General features: G+C 40.8%; 1 protein-coding gene across 9 annotated transcripts in view; it reads left to right on the forward strand.

Annotated features, from left to right (window-relative positions):
* The window catches only part of KCNQ2 (potassium voltage-gated channel subfamily Q member 2), a 150,188-nt gene that overhangs the window by 79,742 nt on the left and 53,203 nt on the right, over positions 1-17,243 (forward strand). For all 9 annotated transcript variants that reach the window (XM_089513621.1, XM_089513614.1, XM_089513622.1 and 6 more), the window contains one exon: positions 6,493-6,587. In XM_089513621.1, coding sequence (XP_089369747.1) covers positions 6,493-6,587 — 95 coding nt within the window. The remainder of the gene's footprint in view (positions 1-6,492; positions 6,588-17,243) is intronic.

Consider the following 17,243-nt stretch of genomic DNA (forward strand, 5'->3'; position numbering starts at 1 on the left):
TCTGCTTTGCAGTGGCTATGTTCCTAGCTCTCAGGTAGATTCCAGATGGTGATGCTGGGGGACAGCTGCTCCTCTATGAGAGAGCTGACATCTGGCATCACTCAGGGCGCCATTCTGTCCCCCATGCTGTTTAACATTTACATGAAGCTGCTGGGTGAGATCATCTGGAGACATGGGTCGGGTGTTATCAGTACACTGATGATACCCAAATTTATTTCTCTATGTCTCGCACTGTTTCACTGACCAAGGAGGGCATCTCCCCCCTGAATGACTGCCTGAAATCAGTAATGGATTGGATGAGGGAAAATAGACTTAAGCTGAATCCAAATAAAACGGAGGTACTCGCAATAGGTAACCCCAATCCGGGTATGGAGATAAGTTTGCCAGTTCTAGATGGGGTCACACTTCCCCTGAAAGACTGCGTCCGCAGCTTGGGGGTGCTCCTGGATTCGTCGCTTCAATTGCCTTCTCAGATTGATGCGACAGCCAGGAGTGCCTGTTATCAGATTCGGCTGATACGCCAGTTGCACCCCTACCTGGAACAGTGGGACCTAGAAATGGTTGTACATGCTCTAGTAACCTCTCGCCTTGATTTCTGCAATGCACTCTACATGGGGCAACAGTTGTGCCACGTCCGGAAGCTTCAATTGATACAAAACATGGCAGCCAGACTGGTCGCCGGAAAATCCAAGTTCGACCATATTACACCTATTTTAAAATCACTACATTGGCTGCCTATTAGCTTCTGGGCACAGTACAAGGTGTTGGTTATCACCTATAAAGCCCCACATGGCCTGGGCCCAGTCTACTTGAAGGAACACCTCCTCCCATACAATCCTTCCTGCACACTCCGATCCTCTGGGAAAAACCTCTTACAATCTAGAAAGACCAGACTGAAGGTGACCTCCCAGAGGTCCTTCTCTGTCGCCGCTCCAAAAACCTGGAATGACCTGCCAGAAAAGATTCACCAATTATCCTCACTCGAGGCTTTTAAAAAGGCGACAAAAACCTTTCTCTTCCGGCAGGCCTTCCCCGATTGATAATGTCCAGAACCCCTCCTTTTATTATTTTCCATTTATTATTTTTCTTATTTGCAGTTTATTTTTGATGTATTGTTATGTGCTTTTTAACCATATTTTACTGTTTAATTTTATAGTTGGGAGGGAGGGTTGGGCCGGGGTCTTGTGGGGCTTGTTGTTTTTATTATTGTGTATTGTATGAACTTTGTTGTTACCTGCCTCGATCCTCAAAGTGGAAGAGGCGGGATATAATTAAATATTTATTATTATTATTATTATTATTATTCATGGTATATGATTGTTTTATTGCAATTTGAATATTAGATATACATTTTTGATATTCTCATCATAGTTTGTATTACTTTTTATAAATATCGAACTGCTTTTTTCATTCTTGTTGAAAACACATTAGGTACAATACCTTTTTGTTGTTGTTGTTTTTGTCCACTAATGACCATCGTTAAAATTGGACTTGCTACTTCACTTCCACACAAAAAGGATTTTGAATTTGATTTGACATTCTAACTTGTCCCTGGCTTCCACTTCACTAAATGCATCTGAGGAAGTAGACTGAAGTCTAGGAAAGCTCATGCTGCCAACTTCTTTCTTTCAGTTAGTCTCAAAGGTGCTACAAGATCTCTCTGCATACTGATTCTACAGATTAACACGGCTATATCTTTAAATTCTGTCTGTACCCATATCACTACATCACACCTCCTCCTCTTCCTGGCCCAGCTAGTTGGTTTACAGATGGCTGTCCTTCACCTCCTTACAGGGATCTCTCAGCAGACTTTCTGAGCCAGGAAAATCCTCAAGGACAATGTGGCCATTGGAAGGGGTCTGCTTTTGGGTGGAGGAAAACCAATTGACCCTGAATCCTGTGATGCAAAAGAGCCAAGAAGAAAGGGTGTTGAATTTTGATGCCCTTTTGTGTAGCCTTCCTTTTCAGGAGATGCATGTGTTTCCCCAGAAAAGCACAGGCTTCAAGCATTACTGATGACAAGTATCATGCTAGTTTGCTCAACCTGCTTCTGCTTTGGTCCTCCCCTTGAGGCTAAAAATAGTGCTCTGTGATGCTGTCTCGCTGGCACTGTTACACTTCAGGGATTTTGTGGAGGCAATGAGTTATTTTACCCCGGTGGACCAATTCCCACCAGATTCTGTGCCAGAACCCAGCGTTCCATTTGTTTTCTTTGGAGATAGTGGAAGCCAGCAAATAAATCCCCCTGATTGAGAGGTTGAGCTAGCAGTGTGTGTTTCAGCATCTAGAAAGGAAAAGGAGTGGAGAGAAAATCTCAGTTCTGTTTATTCTGTTCATCCACACATTGCTGTTTTTTTAAAAAAAGTCATGCCAGGAAATAACTGCATTTGCAGTCTGGTGATAGGTTTTTAATTTGTTACTCTAAATCAAATTTGTTAATTTGTTAATGTAGTTGCCCTTTTCTCTGATCAGGGTGAGGCCTCTATGTGTGTGCGTATGTACCTCCAAGTCACCAGTTGGAGTTATAGCGACCTCATGAATTTTGTAGGGTTTTCTTAGGCAAGAAGTGATTTTGCCAGTTCTTTCCTCTGAAATATAGCCCACAGCACCTGGTATTTGATAATGGTCTTTTTAGGGCTGACCATGCTTAGCTTCCAAGATCAGACAAAATCTGGTGCCTTTAGGGTATTTTGGCCAACACAAGGCCTATGAGGCTCTCTCATTTGCTCCTCAAGCAGCCCTGTTAGGTGGGACAGGCTGTGAGATGTGGAAGGATAGTTTCAGGGTCACCTGAATAGAGTGATCTTGTCTGTTTTCAGAAGCTGAGCTTGGCCAGGCCTGGTTAATACTTTTATGGGATACCACCATGAGATAGCAGCGATCTCTAGGTAGGTTGAGGAAAGATTCTTGCATGAAACCCTGGAGAGGCATGGCTGCCAGTATGTTGACAGTGCTAGTTTAGATGGGCCAGCGGTCTAACTCAGTATAACAACTTCCTACATGGTTATGGGCACAAGCCCCTGTGTGTATCTCTCTAGTGCTTGGAGGATTCTGAGAGCTACAGTCCGATACATCAAAGAATTACATTTTCTTTCACCAGTCTCTACATTTCATGTGATTTCCATTTTGGAAATGTAAATTATATATCTGTTTTTAAAAAACATGTTGGCGGTATATGTTGGTGGAGGCTTATCTGCTCTCCCCATTTCTCTTTATTTTGCTGTTAACAAATGCACAGTAAGGGTTTTGGAGGCAGCTGCTGTTTGCCTTATCTGTTCTAAGCAGGCACATATCCTTCAGTAAAATTGGCTTGAGCTGCTGCACCCTGGCACTGAATGTATGTACTTTATACTACTCCACCTTCACCATCCTCTCATTGCCAAAGTTGTTTAAAAACCTTCCATCTCGACAGAGAACAAGGATGAAAAGGGAGGCTGAGTGGATGTAAAAATACTTGGAAAAGGGGAAGGTTTTTTGTTTTTGTTTTTGTCAGAGGTTTTTTAAACTGATGCCTCTGCATCAAAGCCATCATGATTTAGTGCTTTGAGCATTGGACTACTACTCTGGAGACCATGGTTTGATTCCTAACTCAGCCATGAAACTCAGTAGTGCCCTTGGGCAAATCACACTCTCTCAACCTCAGCGGATGGCACTGGCAAACCCCTCTGAATTAACTTACCAAGAAAACCCCATGATAGGTTTGCCTTAAGGTCGCCATGAGTCGGAAACAACTTGAAGGCACACAGCACCATCAAGCAGGCCTGTGCATCAGGGTTCCAGATTGTCTCTTGAGCATGTAATTCTATAGAGGAAAGTCTGATTTTCCCCAGGATAAAACCAAGCCCTGCCAACCAGCCAGAGAAGTTTTGTTAATTATGTGGGCAGATTCAACCTGTTGACAGTCGGAAGCTTCCCTTGCCCACGGTGTCTTCTGCAGCTTGAACTGGGGGTGTAGGTTTCTTTTCAGGAACAGATGATTAAATGTACATTTTTTTTTTAAAAAAATCACTCTTAACATCACATTTTTATGGGTGATGAAATATTGGGTTGAGGGAGAGACTGAAGTTTGCTGCATAAATAACCCATCAACAGCATCAGAGGGAGAGCAAGCATGGTATAATGGTTTGGGCATGGGACTATGACTCTGGAGACAAGGGTTGAATCCTGCTCAGCTATGGAAACCCACTGGGTGACCTTGGGCAGGTCACACTCTCTCAGCCGCAGGGGAAGGCAGTGGCAAACCTTCCATGAAAAAACACAGCAAAACAAAACAAAACAAAACCAAAACAAAAAACACCATGATAAGTTCACCTTAGATTTGTAATAAGTTAGAAATGACTTGAAGGCACACGGCGGCAACAGCAACAGCAGTATCAGGAAGAGGCCTGTCTCTCTTTCTATAGTAAGGTTGTTTTAAGTACGAGGGGAGAATGATTTGGTTATCTCTGAAGCAGAGTATGGAAGTACAAAGTTACAAGTAGCACAATTACCATGAAGGTGTAACCCCATTGCATTCCAAAAGTAGTGTGAGTTAGAATAAATGTATTTTATTGGTGCAAAGTGTAACATTTTCCATTTACTTCATGTTGATTATCCCTTATTTGAAATTCTTGGGACCAGAAGTGTTTTGGATTTTGGATTTTTTGGGGATTTTGGAATACAGTGGTGCCTCGGGTTACGAAATTAATTCGTTCCGCTGTCAATTTCGTAACCCGAAAGGCTTTCGCAAGCCGAATTCCCATAGGCGCTAATGGGGAAAAGCCGCGATTCCGTGTGAAATCGCGCCGAAAAGCACCAAAAGTTTTTTCGTAACCCGAAAAAACTTTCGTAACCCGGAACAATGTTTTCCAATGGGATTTTTTCGTATCCCGAAAATTTCGTAACCTGGGTATTTCGTATCCCAAGGTACCACTGTACCTGTGTTTGCCTGTATGTCTTATCTTGGAGATGGGACCCAAGTCTAAACACAAAATTAATTTATGTTTCAAATACACCTTATACACACAATCAAAATATTGTTTTACATAATATTTTAAAATAATTTTGTGCACGAAACAAAGGTTGTGTACATTGAAATATCAGAAAGCAAAAATGTCACTGTCTCAGCCAACCATCTAAAAATGTTTGGGTTTTGGAATATTTCATATTTTGGAATTCCAGATAAGGGGGACTCAACCTGCATTGAAAATTACTTATTGTGGATATTTGTAAACATTTTGATAGGAATTTTTCAAGTTTTATCCATGCTTATTCAAGGGCATATCTTTTAAAGTCACAAAAGTCATGAAGATTTTCAACACTATTGGGGCAAGTTATTTTTATAATTTGCCACATAACTTGTGTTGCTTTGAATTTTAATTATTATGGCTTTCCATAATAACTTCCCAAGCTCTGTTGAGCAAGGTATCTTGTTTAGATTTCTCTAATGCGCTCTACTTGGGACTACCCTTGTATCAAGTTCGGAAGCTTCAATTGCTTCAAAATGCTGCAGCCAGATTGGTCACTAATACCCTAGGTCTGACCATATAACACCAGTGCTGAAATCCCTTCACTGGCTGCCAATCAGTTTCCGGGCACAGTACAAGGTGTTGGTTATCACATTTAAAGCCCTACATGGCTTGGGCCCGAGTTACTTGAAGGAATGCCTCTCCCTGCACAATCTGTTCCGCACTCTCAGAACATTTGGAAAGAACTTAATGGAACACTATAACACCAGGTTAATAACAACTTCCCATAGAGCATTTACAGCCACAGCCCCTAAATTGTGGAACAGTCTACAGGAAGAGATCGGTCTTATTTCCACCTTAGATGCCTTTAAGAAGGCACTTAAGATGGATCTCTTCTGGATTCTGTATAAGATTATGATAAATGCTCCACCCTTGATGATGACTGTAGGATTGCTTGATGATTAGATATTTTAAGGAACTAATAGGAATGTTGTAATTCAGTACTAGTATTTCATAGTTGTATCTGTATTGTATTGTATTTTTAATGATGTGATCCCACTTCGATCCTTGGGAGAAGAGGGAAATATAAATAAAAATTGTTGTTATCATCATCATCATCATCATCATCATCATCATCATCATCATCATCGGATGCCAAACTAGAAGTAGCAGTAGAGACACAGGAAGCTGCAAAAGGCTCTTGACCTAAAGCAAAGTTTTCCAGAATAACAACATATGAAACAATATGAACATTTTAAATGTACAGATCCATTAAAATCTAAAAAAAATAAACAACTTCTTACAGCAACAAAAAACAACAACAAAACACTACATAAAATAAACAAACAACTACTATTACAAATACAAAAGTACTACTTCCCACTAGTTTCCCTGGATTTCTTGGATTTGATATTCCTTCAGTAAAATTGGCTAGAGCAGATACTCTGAATTCAACAGTTGAAATCTCCCTTTCTCCAGTTATTGGAACTTGCTGTTTGCTTATTGTTTTTTCTAAAATATTCACAGCCATCTATCTAATTTACAGGCCGCCTGGAGGTTTTATGCCACCAACCTCAGCCGCACGGATCTGCATTCCACTTGGAATTACTATGAGAGAACTGTTACTGTTCCCATGTACAGGTAGGTGCTCCTCTTAAAACCCTTTGTTCCTCTTCTGTGGATAACCAGCACCATTAAGCATACATTTTTGTTTTATTATGTTGAAACAAACATTCTGTTTTTATTGTGGTTAAAATTCACCCAAAAAATTCTGTTGTTCTTTTTTGAAAGTCTCTTTTTCTTTTTCAATTGCTTTAGGTCTATTTTCCTCATTGTTTTCATGTCCATTTTATTAATTTTTTCCCCTTTTCTTGTATGTGTGTTTGTGTTTCTGTGTACGTCTTGCCTTTTCCATTTTTATCTTTTTTTCCTGCACCCGTTATCAGTGGTATTGTTTTTGTGACAGTTGCTGCGGTAATGCCTGAAGATCTCCGGAAGAGCTGGCCCTTGAAAAGTAGGTAACTACAAGCAAGAATATATTTGTTTTCCATGATCCCCTGCAACATTTAGCATTTTGACCTACTTTTGTCTGTGAAGTGTGGATTTCATTCATTCATCTTTTGGTAAACCAGGGATGGGTGAAGTGTAGTCCTTGAGATGTTGCTGAACTACAGCTCTCACCAGCCCTTGCTGGCATAGCGCATGGGAGTTGTAGTTCAGCCACTTTCTGAAAGCCACAACTCTAATAAACTCTAGTTAAAACTTTAATTGCTGCCCATGTAGAATGGGGTGGGCAACTGGGAGAAGCAAGAGCAGTATATTAGATCTTAGGGGCAACACAGATACACAGCAATCTATCTATCTATCTATCTATCTATCTATCTATCTATCTATCTATCGTCTATTGCCCCCCTATGTCTTCTATGGGATATTGGGGGTGTTTTGCCATATTTTTAAGCCCCTCTGGTCCATTTTAGGCCCAAGAGATGCCTTTTTTCAAAACAGGAAATCACCAGAAGACATTTCCAGTTTGTGAAGTCAAAGGCTTTCATGGCCAGCATCCATATTTTCTTGTGGGTTTTTCAGGCTATGATGCCAGCCACAGATGCTGGTGAAACGTCAGGAAGAAACTTTTCTAGAACATGGCCACATAGCCCAAAAACCCCACAAAAACCTGTTTCCAGTTTACTGCCAGTTTAATCAAAGACCTTTCATGGGTAAATGTGGCAAAATGCTCCCAGAGGACATTAAGGGGCACTTTGGGGGCAAAAGTTTATAGGTTTTTTTTTACCCTTGGGAGGCCACAAAAACAACCTTGAGGTGCAGCCTGTGGGCTGCACTTTGCCCACCCCGAATATGGAATAACCTTTATGGCAAAGTAGAGTTGTCAGGTTTTCAAAACAGCAACAAGGGCCAGTCAAAATTCATGATGCTCAAAGCTAGAGATGTGACAAAAGATCATTGCTATTCTTTAAACATTTGGGATTTGGGATTTTCTTGATGCTCAAGTGTTTATGAGCTTTGAAATTTGGTACCCCCACTTCCGCCCAGCGAACGAAGGTGTGAGGAGCGTTTTGGCGGAGCTCCGCCAGAATCTCCCGTTTTGGAGCTTTTTTTCCTCCGGACCAGGCAGTCCTCCATTACCGCCACTTGTCTGGCAAACCCCCTTGCCATAGGGGGTTCCAGAGGTCCCTCATGGAGCTGCCATCCCCGTCTCTGAAGTCCTTCTCTTCCGAGGGAAACTGGAGGGCGACCCGCGAGGAGGGGAAGCCATTGGAGCGGGGGCAGCGGAGGAGCCAAGCCGCGAATGGAGCCTGTGGCTACAAGCGCCTTTGCTGGGGTTTTATTAAGCAACATCCAGGCAAGCAACTTATGTAAAGCGAAACTATCAAGTCTTCCTTACTTAAAATTTATCTGTCAAAGCTATCTTTATATCACCAAAGAAATGTATAACCTTACGTGAGCTTTAACAGAACGGACTTTGCATCTCCCGCTGCAGCTGTGTTGGAGCTGAATGTAGGAGTGAGAAACAGCCAGCTGGGATTGATTTAAACATAAAGACCATTTGGAAACTTTTTGTTACACTGTAAATCTGGATGCAATTGTATTGGACTGGTGAGAATAAGACGGTGGAAAACACAGAATTTGGATGTAAATTTTGAATGTGTGGATAAAGGCATTGGAAAGGAGAGGAGGAAATCTGAAGAAGTGAAAAAGCAACTGAACCAAACAGAAAGGAGAAGAGGAGTAGGAAAGGAGGATGCAATTTGGATTTTAATGTGTTTGGAAGGTGGCAAATAGTTCTAACTCATCGTGCTGGACAAAGTTTGTGGAGAGGAACCTAAAGCAGAAGGGGGAGGAAAAGAGACTAGAATAGGAAGGAATCCCAGAGATAAAATTCAACAGTGGAAAAGAGTGACCAGTGGCAATTGGACTTTAGAAAACAGTGAGGACATCAGACTTTGAAGAGGAATTAATGGACTTAGGAGGCACAATTTTAAAGTATTAAAGGGGAATTTACAAAGATTAAGTAACAAAGGGGATTGGAATAGTAACAAACAATACCATAATATCAATAGAAAAGAAATAGCAGATTGACAACTGGAGAAACAGAATTGGAAGAGAATAAAGCTAATAATTGAGATATTGTCTAATAGGGAGATTTGATCATGACTCTACTTTCTGATTATTATTTTTTTTTGGCTTCTCTGGAGTCAGTATCTCTTTGTGGTACTAGACTATTAAGTGGTGTAGGGAGAGCTTTGATATGAATTCGAGAACCATGGCAGCAAAAGCCGCCATGCAGCAGGGTAGAAGGTAGAGCTGAAGGCGGAGCTTAAAGGAATCAAAAGCTCTCTGGAGGATGTAGTGAAATAAATAAATCAAGTAATAGCAAGAATTGATAATTTAGAGGTAAAGACGCAAAACCTGGAGGAGAAAACAATTACAATCAGTCAACAGCAAGAGATGCAATTGGATTTGAAAGCTGTAGAAGAATTAAAACTTAGGGAAAATTCTCTGAAGATTAGAGGGCTGAAACAAGAGAAATTTGAAAATCTTTGTGAACATCTATCCCCAGTCCATATAGCGGACTATATGGAAATTCCCCACCAGGAGTTTATTAAGGAGATAAATAAAACATTCAGGGTTAACTCTCAAGTTGCTCGAAGTAGAGATCTACCCAGAGATGTCGTAATATCATTCGTTAGGAAAAAAATAAGAGACGAACTGTTATTTCTTAGCTACGAGAAACCGCTAATAGTAGGTGGGGAGGAACTGAAACTTTTTAAAGATATCCCCAAAAGAATCTTGCAGAAACGAGGGAATTACAAATTTATTACATCTAGTCTCAATAAGAACAAGATCCTCTACAGATGGGAAAAACTGGAAGGGATTTCAGTGAAATAGAATCAAAAGTGGTATAAATTAAATACAATTCAGAAAGCTAAAGAGTTTTGGACTAAACATGGGAAAAAGATTGAGTCTATGGATACAAATAAAGACCTAGAAGAAGAAAAAAATGGAGAAGTCACACAAGATGAGGACTCTCCAAATGACTTGACTTTAAGTGAAAATGAGGAGGAGGAAGAGCAAGAGAATAAATTGGATAAAGAGAAAGAGATTCCGGGACAAGTAAGTATGGACTGTTTAGATAAGAAGCTTAAGCAGAAATGGAAAAAGACAAACTCAAAGCTGTGGTGGGGTGAAAAACAGAAAATAATTTAAGGACAAATAAGAGAACAAGAAAAGAGAGAAAGAAGTAAAAGGATTAAATTCACCTACAAAGAGGATTTTTCCCCTACTACTTAGGGAAATTGAAAAAAGATGTAATTTGCCTGCAGGAAACTCATATTAGAAAGAGGGATATCCAGTTCTTGAAGAATAAAAAATTAGGTAATGAATTTGTATCATCTTCCATTAAAAAGAAAAAGGGAATAGTAATGTACATTAATCAATCTTTTCAAGCTAAAGAAGTGTTGAATGATGCAAATGGACATTATATTGGGGTTGAAATTGAGGTGTAGGACAAGAAAATATTGCTAGTAGGCATTTATGGTACTCAAGAAAATAAGGACAAATTTTACCAACAGGTATATAAGGCTGTTACACAATTGGACTATTCAGATATTATAATGATGGGGGATTGGAATGCTGTTATAAATCCGGAACTGGATAGATCAGGGACTAACAGGAAGAAAAGGAATCAGGGCAAATTGCCCTCCTCTTTTTTCAAATTGATTGATAACCTTAAATTGACTGACTTATGGAGACACCTCTATGGAGATTCCAGGGATTACACTTTTTTCCCCAGTAGGCATAATTCCTTTTCTCGGATCGACTTCTTTCTAGGATCCAAATCGATATGTCTTCAAACTAAGGAGATAGACATTTTACCGAAAGCACTATCCGACCATAACCCCATTACTATGAAATTTAAGAGCAGTAAAAAAGCTTTAATTGGTCTGTTTTTCTTTCTTTTCAAAATTTATTTTCTTTATTTTTTTTAACCTAATGGATTGCCATGATAGGGAATTGCACTAACAAAAAATGAAGACTGAAAGGCATATTGGGAATGGCATAAAGCAGGGAGGTTACATTATAGAGACTCTCTTGCAGAAGACAGAGGCTGGGACAGATGTAGCACCATGAGCAGTTTGTTTTCTACACTATATTGCAATAGCAAGTACATTTCTGTACTGCTAATCAGTGAGCTTAAGCACTCTCTAAGTGATTTACAATGTGTAATCTAATTGCCCTAACAAACTGGGTACTCATTTTAGTGACTTACAGAAGGATGCAAGGCTGGGTGGACCCTGGAGCCCTGCCTGAGATCAAACTCACAACCTTGAGGCTGTGAATGGATACAATACCAGCATTTAGACATTGCACCACCAGGCTCTAACATGATTGTGGTGCCTTATGAGCCTGGTATGATAAAGTTTCTCGTGAACTGGTTTAAGCCTTTGGGTGAGGGTTTCTTTTCTGTACTTTAGTGATCACAATTCTGTTTGCTAACATTCAAGCGAAAGTGAACATCCATGGACATCCCTAGGCAGCTGAGCTCAAATCCTACTGTGGATATGTAAAGTCGAAGGCTTTCCTGGCCGGCACTCATAGTTTTTTGTGGGCTTTTCAGGCTATGTGGCCATGTTCCAGAAAAGTTTCTTCCTGACGTTTCACCAGCATCTGTGGCTGGCATCTTCAGAGAATGCTTTGCCTGGAAAAAGTTGGGTGCAGACTGGCATCTCTGGCTGGCCTGGGGGCAGAGTCGGGGCATGGCGTCTACCTCCAGGACCTCATGACGCTGCACACGGTGTGCAGCGTCACAGCACTCTAAATGATGCAGTGCCAAAGGAGCAAGGTAAAACTGCAGCTCTGGAAGCTCCGTCACCCTTTCCAGGGTGCAAAGAGGAGCCACTTTTTGCGGCTCCTTTTTGTGCTGCAAAAAGGCCAGATAAGGGCCATGGCATGCAGCTGCTGTAGCCCCGATCTGGTGAAGATGGGGTCTCTCTCTTCCCCAGGATAAACATGCCCAGCTCCCTCAGCCAGCCTTCATAGGGCATAGCTTCCAGCCCTTTCACCATTTTGGTTGCCCTCCTCTGGACATGCTCAGTGGTGCCCAGAACTGGACACAGTATTTCAGGTAAGGTTTGACCAAGGCAGAATAAAATGGCACTATTACTTCTCTTGATCTAGACACTTATACAAATGTTGATGCTGCCTAGAATTGCATGGGCTTTTTTAGCTGCCACATGAGAAGCTGCCTACCCTGTTAAATGCTGATTTTTTTAAAAAAATATTTTTGGTATTCTTGACCACCTAAGCGTGCTCTTCATTTACTGGAGGAAAAATAGCCTTATTAATATGGCTTGATTTCCACTGATAATAATAGAATGTCATTGCTTTGAATGGTCTTTCGGAGTGCTAGTTTCTTGGCCAGTGGAATACATTTGCACAAAGAGTGCAGAGAGAAATGGTAGGGAATCCCCTCTGTGATGTCTGATGAGGGGAGGTTTCCCAGAAGCAAGGCTTCTTTCCAGAGATCTTGCTAGCTGAGAAGCAGATTGTGTCATTTCCCTGCAGGCAGATGATACGACATGACAATCCTGAGCTCAGGGAAGCCAAGCGGAGGCTGAGGCAGGGGCTGAGGGTATTTCCCTGGGTGCTAAACACAGCAGGCTATGTCAGTTTCCACATCCATGGTTTTCACAATGCACAGTGCAACTCCAGGCTAGCAGTGTGTAGGCTCTCTTTAATTTTTAATGTGCTTATGGGAAACTGTGAGATGCTCGGTGAGAATAAAACTAATCAACTGGCCATGTTTAGTTGCAACATTACGCAAAACGGTTATGTCAGAGATTATAATGAGCACTTTAATGAATTGCCATCAAATCAGCTTCGACATATGGCAATGCTATACATGATTGACCTCCAAGACACCCTGCTATCAACTACCCTACTCAGGTCCTTCAAACTTAATACCCTCCAAGATTTCACAAATGAAAGCCAAGGTTCTTGTGGCAAGTGGCACCATCAGAGTGTGGTCACGATGGTAAAAGTTATTAATAAGAAAGGGCAGATAAACAAGGAGAGGTTGCAGCAGTTTGCTTTTCCTGAACTTACTGGAAAGGTACTGAGAGCCAATGTGTTGTAGAGGTTCAGTTCTCTGCTCTGCCAAGGAAGCCTAGTGGGTGATCTTGGGTTAATCACAGGCTCTCAGTCCAAGAAACATTGTGATAGGTTCACCTTAGGGTTACCATAAGTCTGAAACACCTCAAAGGGACGGAACAACAACTGGGGAAGGCAAAATTCTAGCTCTTCCTCCCCTCCACCACTTGCTTAGTTAATTGAGTACAAACATTTGACCCAATACTTGCTGCAGCCCCTTTTATGAGCTGCTTTATAATAGAATTTTGTGGAGTAATTTTGTATTTTTTGATTTTTACATGATTTGAGGCAATTCTGCAACAGTGAATTTTTCACGGTTATTCATGTTTTCTATGCAGTTTGGTGAACTGCTTTTGTATATTATTCTTATAGATGATGATGATGATGATTCACTTATATCCCACCTTTCTCCCACCCAAGGCGGTGAACAGCAAATTTAAAACAGTACAATTGAAAAACAAAACCGAAGCATTAAAAAAAGGATAGATATAAACTTTAAAAAACAATTAAACATTTAAAGCAATTATGCATTAAAATATTAAAATGTATTAAAAACTGTATACAAACCTTGTATACAGCACCATAGCAATAGTCTACATGAAAATAGCTCATTTATTTTTGTCCCCACCCCGGCAGCAAATGGTCTTTGCTTGCGATATAGAAGCCAAAAATATGTTTCTTATTCTGTGTTGAGTCTTGTATGTGCATAAACCTAGTCAGAATATGGTGAGTGTGTGTATGGCAGGGCTAGTTCCATACCCTTCAACTGTCCCAGGTTTGCAGGGACAGTCCCAGTCAATCTTCCGTCCTCCCACTTTTTCAGCTGCTTAAAAATGTCCTAGTTTTTATCTTCTCCTCTCATCTGTCCTCTTTGTGCTCAGTTTACTTCTATTGCTACAAAATAAGAGAGGACAGAGGAGGCACCTTTCCTGTATACTAAGACAAAAGCCAAGCACTACAGCCACTCCTAGCTTGTGTGCTTTTCCTCATTCATAACTTTTGCTATCTTGATCACACACTTTTTCTTGGCTTTGTGTGCCCCAGTTTTCATCTCTGAAATTTTTTTTGCATGAAAATTGTGGTTTTGGTGTAAAATCATTTTTTCACACAAAAACACTGTTCCCAAAAACACACATTTTGTGTAAAATTAATGTTGTTTACACACATATCCACACAAATTTGCAGGGAAAAAGAACACCCGTGTTTTTGGGTCAAGTATTTTAGGATGTTTTTTGCACACATTTGACACAAAACTATTATGGAAACAGTGTTTTGTGTGTGAAAAGCATTTTTAAAATTTGTATACAAAAATATGATCTTTACACAAGACTCTTACATATATATTTATGAGCAAATGAAAATTGGGGAAGGTTCCAGAAGAGGCCTCCAGGAATGGCATGGGTACAACTAGGGGCAAAAATCCCAACACATTTTTCTTATTTTTTAATTTTATTTGTTTTCGGTTGGATCTGGTGGCTTTTGGGGGCCTGGGTGTTGGGAAAATGCCATTGGGAGGGTGCAGGGACATAGCCAAGGGGGGGGGATCTTGGGATCCAGACCCCCCCCCTCCTTCCAATAGAAAAATGAATGGTGTGTGCTGCTGCGCCGCCGCCCCCCCCAAACCCCATTATAATGGTGGCACTTAGTCTGGACCCCCCCCCCCTTCCTAAAATCCTGGCTACGTCCCTGGTAGGTGGTTGCTTTCATTGCACAGGCTGCAGTTCTAACCCCTGAGCTAACTTATATTTAAAACCTTGAAGAAAGGTTAGAATGCAGATATAGGACTTTTTCACATGGAAGGCAAATTTCATTAAATCATGGTTCAATTGTGCTAATAGCACAATCGGGGGGAAGATTATCACACCCCTGTGAGCTTCTCCCATTCGTGTCCCATGTGTAAACAGTAATGGACATGTCATTGGGTAAAAATGGAAATTCCCTTTATTACCCAATGACACATCTGAACGGGATGCAAATGGGAGAAGTGCATGGGGGTGTGAAAATCTTCCCCCTGATTGCGCTATTAGCATGACTTAATCATGATTTAATGATGCTTTCCTCCTCCCTGTGAAAAAGTCCATAGTAAAATGTTGATGATAAATAACTATGGTAATGGATAATAGATAAAGAATAGATAAAGAATAGATAGAGATGAATATATAAGCCAGCATGATGTACTGGTTTGAGCTTTGGACTAGGACTCTGTAGCCCAGGATTTGAATTCTGGTTCATCCAGGTAAACCCACTGAGTGACTTGGCCTGGGCAAGTCACACTCTCTCAGCCTCAGAGGATGGCAATGACAAACCTCTTCTGAACATATCTTGGCAACAAAACCCCATGATAGGTTCCCCCTTAAGGTTGCCATAAGCTGGAAACAACTTGAAGGCACACAACAACGACAACAACAAAAACTATATGGGACCAGTGATGAAACAGCTTTGTGCTGCCATTTATTCATACACCACCTATTAACAACCAGGCTCATTAAAAAAACAACCCCATCAAGAATTATGTTTTGTTCTGTCTACATCTTTGAAAAATAATCTGTGCCTATGCATATTAATAATATATTGCAGAGAACCAGTTTTTCATCTCATTTACAGGCTTCTTGGTAGGGAGGCAGCAGTAATCTTCTGTGTTCAATTTCCGACATGGATATTGCAGTTCCACTGGTGCAGAGAGATATCCTCTATTCTCCTTGTGACTAGTTCTATCTAATTTGATTTCTATCAGGGGCCTGCCAGCCAAGGAGATGAGGAGAAGCTGAATGTACGTATTCTTGAATATGAGGCTCAGAGGGGAGAAAATAGGTGTGATCAGATGGAAATATGTTCTGCAAGGTTTGTGAGCAAAATTGAAAAGAGTCATGGCAAGACTGACAGATTACTATACTTATCACTAGCTTTTTGCGGTGAAGCGAGGGATTCCCCTTTTCTTCCATGTGGAGGTGAGATTTGAGGTTTGAAATGAAACTCCTTGTTGCTTCCACCTCAAGACTGAAGGACATATTCTAGTTTGACAATATTCTTCTTGAATTCTGTTGTACAGAACTGAACACAATATTCCAGTTGTGGAATACTATAGTGTTATTACTTCTTTCAGTTATTCCCTTGATACTATTACTACCCACTATAGTCCTATTGGTGCAGCCTAGAATCACAATGGGTTTTTAAGCTTCTTCATTACATTGTTGACCCATTTTCCTCTTGTGGTTTACTAAAACTCCTAGGTCCTTTCTGCATGTATTGTTGTCAAGCCAGGTGTCACCCATCTTATATCTGCACATTTCACTTTTTTTCTCCCTAGGTTTAGTACCATTTCTCCCTGTTGAAATTCATGTTGTTAGTTTTGGCCTAGCTCTCTAATCCGTTAAAGTCATTCTTAATTCTGATCCTGTCTTCTGGCCCATTAGTGACCCTTCCAAATGTAGTGTTATCTGCAGATTTGATAAGCCTGTCCTATTCCATCATCCAAGACATTGATGAAGATGTTGAATAGCTCTGGGCTGAGGACAGGACCCCACTACTCACTTCTTTCCAGGATGAAGAGGAACCATAGGTGTTCACCATTTGGGTTTGGTTTTTTCAACCAACTATAAATCCACCTAAGAGGCCAACCCCACATTTTATTAGCCTGTTTGCAAGGCAATCATGAAGGATTTTCATAGAATCATAGAGTTGGAAGAGACCACAAGGGTCATCCAGTCCAACCCCCTGCCATGCAGGAATACACGAAGCACCCCTGGCAGATGGCAAACCAGCCTCCAAAGAAGGAGACTCTACCACACTATGAGGGAGTGTGTTCCACTGTTGAACAGCCCTTACTGTCAGGAAGTACTTCCTAATGTTTAAATGGTATCTCTTTTCCTGTAGCTTGCATCCATTGTTCCGTGTCCTATTCTGTGGAGCAGCAGAAAACAAGCTTTGATTTTATTAAAGACCTTACAAAAATCAAGATATGACACATAGCATTCCCTTCACCTATCTTGTAACCCTGTCATAAAAAGAGATAAGATTACTTTGGCATGACTTGTTTTTGAAAAGCCATGTTGACTTCTAGTCAAAACACTATTCCTTTCTAAGTGCATATAGGAATCCTCAAAGATTATTGCTAGTGGTTCTGAGATT

This window comes from Sceloporus occidentalis, unplaced genomic scaffold, assembly GCF_023333645.1.
Source record: "Sceloporus occidentalis isolate IW3139 unplaced genomic scaffold, rSceOcc1.0.p SCAF_3, whole genome shotgun sequence".
Taxonomy (NCBI): Eukaryota; Metazoa; Chordata; class Lepidosauria; order Squamata; family Phrynosomatidae; genus Sceloporus; species Sceloporus occidentalis.